Source organism: Triticum dicoccoides, chromosome 2A (genome assembly GCF_002162155.2).
Source record: "Triticum dicoccoides isolate Atlit2015 ecotype Zavitan chromosome 2A, WEW_v2.0, whole genome shotgun sequence".
In the NCBI taxonomy this organism is placed as follows: domain Eukaryota; kingdom Viridiplantae; phylum Streptophyta; class Magnoliopsida; order Poales; family Poaceae; genus Triticum; species Triticum dicoccoides.
Window position 1 is genome coordinate 108,088,946 of NC_041382.1, and position 5,308 is coordinate 108,094,253.

General features: G+C 42.4%; 1 protein-coding gene across 4 annotated transcripts in view; it reads right to left on the minus strand.

Moving 5' to 3' along the window:
- Nucleotides 1–382: 382 nt before the first annotated feature.
- LOC119353659 overlaps nucleotides 383–5,308 on the minus strand; it is a 5,553-nt gene continuing 627 nt past the window's right edge. The window contains exons 2-9 of one of the 4 annotated variants that reach the window (XM_037620308.1): nucleotides 5,049–5,110; nucleotides 3,114–3,177; nucleotides 2,334–2,428; nucleotides 2,159–2,218; nucleotides 2,024–2,081; nucleotides 1,761–1,898; nucleotides 1,038–1,205; nucleotides 383–949 (exon numbers count right to left, since the gene is read on the minus strand). In XM_037620308.1, coding sequence (XP_037476205.1) covers nucleotides 872–949; nucleotides 1,038–1,205; nucleotides 1,761–1,898; nucleotides 2,024–2,081; nucleotides 2,159–2,218; nucleotides 2,334–2,392 — 561 coding nt within the window. In that variant the 5' untranslated portion in view covers nucleotides 2,393–2,428; nucleotides 3,114–3,177; nucleotides 5,049–5,110 and the 3' untranslated portion in view covers nucleotides 383–871. Of the gene's footprint in view, nucleotides 950–1,037; nucleotides 1,206–1,760; nucleotides 1,899–2,023; nucleotides 2,082–2,158; nucleotides 2,219–2,333; nucleotides 2,429–3,113; nucleotides 3,178–3,287; nucleotides 3,495–5,048; nucleotides 5,111–5,308 lie in introns of those variants that run through there. The other 3 variants (XM_037620309.1, XM_037620311.1, XM_037620310.1) reach the window with 3 other exon arrangements.

Genomic DNA, 5,308 nt, shown 5'->3' on the forward strand with positions numbered 1-5,308 from the left:
AATCAATCAACAGAAATCAAACAAAATCGCCAATAGCAAGAATTTCCTTGCAAGAAAACAACAAATCGGCAACTCAACGAAATGGCAGAGCCTTGGAGCGACGGTTTTCCCGCCCGCTCCCGCTGATTTATTTTCGATAGCAAGAAATCTCTTGCAAGGAAACAACGAAACCAACTCACGTAGTTGTACTTCCATAATCTCAATCACATCATATATTTCGTTACCAATGCCAATGGATTCCCTCTACAGCATACCTCAATCTTAAGCCAATCAAAAAATTGTGGCCGATGCCATTGGATATAGGCTCTACTGTTGGTCTTCTGCCGTTTTGTTCGTTGGATGCGAGACATAGAGTTAGATTGTGAGCTACTGGCCACACTAATCAAAATTAACATAATCTTAGTTTCTGCCTTCACATTGTCAGAAAATCATCCATCCCTAATATACAACTTAACATGAAACTGGATTAATCATCAGTAACTCCACAACGAACAAAAATGATTTCCGCAAATTGCTTTGCTTCGCGTAATTCATACGGAAAAACTCAGCATCAGCGACCAATAAAACAGCATTGTGGTACAGTGCAGTGTTATAGAAAATGCTGTTCCAGGCACATCTTCTTCAACCGAACTGCACCAACCCGACAGACCAGCCACAGCCACAGGCTTATTCTTCATGAGTTTTGCCAGCAAAAGATGTCACCCAAAAGTCTTGAGATTAGACTGATGCACTACAATTCGACAACATTCAGAGACCCTCCCATGTCCCCGCAAAAAAGGAAACCTCCCCCTTGGAGATGTTCTTGTAATGTTGAGCACACAGAGGTTAAGATCTAGCTCATCATGCCACTGGACTGGGAATGGGGGGTAATTTACTGTTCATCGGCCACTGGCTTATAATAATCCTTCAGCACTTCGTCAACAGTCTTATTGATTATGCTGTCTTTGGCCTGATATGAGTTGAAACAAAGATTTCATCAGTGACTTTGAGAGACAGTATAGGGCACTGCAGTCAGCAAGAAAAGAAAGAAAGGTTACCTTTATCCCAATGGCCAGCGCTGTTCGGACATTCGCCACTTGACCTAACCTCAACGAGCTTCCTTTGTTGTCCTTGAGGCACAATACGGGGACTTGCCTTGTGCTTGCCAGGGTTGGTATGTGCTTTGTTAGCCATTTGGGATTGCAATCAGCGGCTATAATGACAGCCTACAGTACCATGAAAAAAGACGTGAAATAGTAGTCAGTTTTAGTGTCAGCATATATGTATTGCGGATATGGACATATTTACAATACTATGAAATCCCCTTATTCTTTTGCTCTTGAATACACCTAACAGTTAAATATCCAAGATTGAGTTGATTCAATGTTGACGTGACATTCAGAACAGAGTCCATTTAACTGTTGTTGCGCAGCTGAATGAACATTAGTGTTCTACAGAAGACAACATTTTCACTTTGCAGCTGACAGCATATATTTAGAGCATGATTTGATACTAAGGCCTTGCATCGCGGTATGTAACCCCGACTAGAGTATTTTAGCCCTTCATGAATATTTGACCAGAGATGCAGTAAAGCACCCATGTCTTACATCCATGGCGCACATTGAAATGTAGACAGACATAGTTAGACCAGATACATGCTGCTCTTAGTTGATTTGACCTTACAGATGTACATAATGGAGCTCCAAGTCCATAAGAAGGCAACAGTTGTCTCTACTCTCTAAACTCTAAGGCCTTATAGCAAGTTAAGAAACAATAGTAACCTGAAGTGGCACCAAAGGAGCTCTCCGCCTAGCTGTGCTGGTCGGTGCTTCAGTGGAACAGCCAGAACGAGAAGCAGCAGCAGCAGGCATTCGTTCGAGAACCCTTGTCACGTCGTTGACCCCAACAGAAAATTGTTGCTACAAGGGCAAAAATCATGAATGCAAAAGAACATCGGAATATTCTGAATTCACTCATGATAACAGAAGTACTCTATCTGCAGTAAATAACTCTATAAACTTCATGTAAGCAAGGATGGCAATACCTTCATCCATATCTTTTCTGGCAAACCTCCCCTTGAAGCCTTGGCAGCCTCCACGCTCCTACAATAGCTCTTTTCAATATTGGAATAATGCAACACAAAGAAACGTTGGGAGAGTAACGGTATTTTCCTACTAACCTGATAAGTTTCGACAATAGTTCATCAAGGGAATCTCCTGTGATGTAATCTGAAGTTACTCTGTTCATGGAGAAACGCCGAGTGATGAGTGAACTGAAGTACCTTAACTTGAATAAGAAGAAAAATAAAAACAGCTACAAAGATCACTAAAAATACAACAGGGCAAAGAGTGTACATTTGTTCAGCATCTTTCAGCAACTTGATTGACTTTTCAGGTTTGTTCTTCTTGCTCATCGGCACCAAAAGAGTGCTATCAACCGAGAAGAAGACCTATTAAATGAAGCAATAACATAATCAAACTATAATTTCACTTATTTCTACCTTCACTATGTAGCAAACACAGTACATGCAAGAAAGGAACATCCAAAATGGGATAAATACAAAGAACTTCAAACATACTTAAACGTGACATACATCAGCACTGTATACATTGTAAAATTGAAGTTCAGTGCTAACAAAGCATTTTTTTTATGGTATTATACTAGAAGGGGAGCCTTGGCACAGTGGTCAAAGTCCTGGAAACTGCCTCTTACAGAAATGTAGGGAAAGGCTGCGTACAATAGACCCAAAATGGTCGGAACCTTCTCCGGACCCTGTGCACCGGCTGCCCTTTTTATTATACTAGATGTACAATAATTTCTACATTCATCTACCAACAGTGGCAGATCCCGAAATGGAGTACGTCCAGCGCAAACTTATACAGACTAAACTTATCCCAAAAACTGCCACGAACTATTTAACACACTTACATTCAAGATTACAAAACAACATATTGGCGGGGGCAAGATTTATGATTTAGGTACACGGAGTTACAAAAAAAGATTCTACTACAGTATATATACAAAACAAAAAGAACAACCGTAATGACAATTAAAGAAAAAATCGTACTCGGTACTTCATAGCGATAATGCCTAGACTACTTTAGTGCAGTTACAAATATCAGAAGAAAATTCACCTTCCACCTGCGGCGAATTGGTTGCTGTACTAATGCTCCCAGCCTCCTCTGGTCAGCTGCTGACCTGCCATGTCAGTATGAAAACACATTGGCATGAGAGAAGAGTCTCAGTTGAAATGAGTGGATGCAGTCGTCAATGGAGACATGGAGGGAAACTGAGGAAGGGCTGAGCACTGGCACGAGACGGCGTGCCGCGGGGGTGACGCTGCACCAACAGAACAGACAGCTGCTTAGGGGCACGAAGTGATCCTTCGGGGAGCGCAGCACGGGGTGGCGGCAGGTATTGTGTCGGGTGGCGGTGGCCGGCAGCATGACGGCGTCAGAGTCAGGGGGGCTACGGCATCGGCGCGGCAGGGGATATGCGTTCGCGAAGGCAGTGCTTTCTCAGGGTTTTTTAGGGCCGCTTTCTCGGTGTGTCGGCCTGTTGGATAAGCCAATTATGGGCCAAGAGCCCAAGACATTCTGCATACGAAGATTATAAGCCCAATGATCCAACTGCCCCAGCAATACAAGTCCACACGGTGTTGCAACCGTCGGCATGATCGCCACACGGTGTTGTATTTTTAGTGATCTTTGTAGCTGTTTTTATTTTTCTTCTTATTCAAGTTAAGGTACTTCAGTTCACTCATCACTCGGCATTTCTCCATGAACAGAGTAACTTCAGATTACATCACAGGAGATTCCCTTGATGAACTATTGTTGAAACTTATCAGGTTAGTAGGCAAATACCGTTACTCTCCCAACGTTTCTTTGTGTTGCATTATTCCAATATTGAAAAGAGCTACTATTGTAGGAGCATGGAGGCTGCCAAGGCTTCAAGGGGAGGTTTGCCAGAAAAGATATGGATGAAGGTATTGCCATCCTTGCTTACATGAAGTTTATAGAGTTATTTACTGCAGATAGAGTACTTCTGTTATCATGAGTGAATTCAGAATATTCCGATGTTCTTTTGCATTCATGATTTTTGCCCTTGTAGCAACAATTTTCTGTTGGGGTCAACGACGTGACAAGGGTTCTCGAACGAATGCCTGCTGCTGCTGCTTCTCGTTCTGGCTGTTCCACTGAAGCACCGACCAGCACAGCTAGGCGGAGAGCTCCTTTGGTGCCACTTCAGGTTACTATTGTTTCTTAACTTGCTATAAGGCCTTAGAGTTTAGAGAGTAGAGACAACTGTTGCCTTCTTATGGACTTGGAGCTCCATTATGTACATCTGTAAGGTCAAATCAACTAAGAGCAGCATGTATCTGGTCTAACTATGTCTGTCTACATTTCAATGTGCGCCATGGATGTAAGACATGGGTGCTTTACTGCATCTCTGGTCAAATATTCATGAAGGGCTAAAATACTCTAGTCGGGGTTACATACCGCGATGCAAGGCCTTAGTATCAAATCATGCTCTAAATATATGCTGTCAGCTGCAAAGTGAAAATGTTGTCTTCTGTAGAACACTAATGTTCATTCAGCTGCGCAACAACAGTTAAATGGACTCTGTTCTGAATGTCACGTCAACATTGAATCAACTCAATCTTGGATATTTAACTGTCAGGTCCTCTTCCAAGCCTAAGCACGTTCACACATGTCATTTCATCCCTCCATATTTTATTATCTAGGTACTCACTTCTCATCCTATCCCTCTCATCTATTGGCCCATAACATATGACAGCATGCCTTTTTCTTTTTCTAGACTGAACTACCAATGTCATCATCGAGACAAGCATATATGACACAACCGCAAATATTAGCCTCTTTTGCTTGATATCCATCTACAATGCAGCATAGAAACAATAGTAAATTGATATGAATCTGCTCAATGTCCACTTAATTGAAATATCATAACAAATACATGTTCATGGCAGAAGTACATAGCAAATGCTTTTAAATCTTGCTTATTTTCTCATGGCAGAAGTACATAGCAGAATGGACAGCAGTTTATACCTTGAGAAAAGCAGAGAAGTTGCAAACAAACAGAGGATGCAAAAGAGTGTCTCCCGTCCAAGCTGCAGAAAATAAACGAGAGGAAGAAATTATTAGACGCATATATGGGAAGAATATAGAGGTTCGAAACGAACAGAGGGGCTCCTCCCGCCGGCGCCCCATGTTTCTCTGAAACCACCGACCAAACCATGTCGTTCCCCACTGCCACAGCGACCAAACCCTCCCGTTCCCCACTGCCATAGACCCAGCAAACCCCTTCC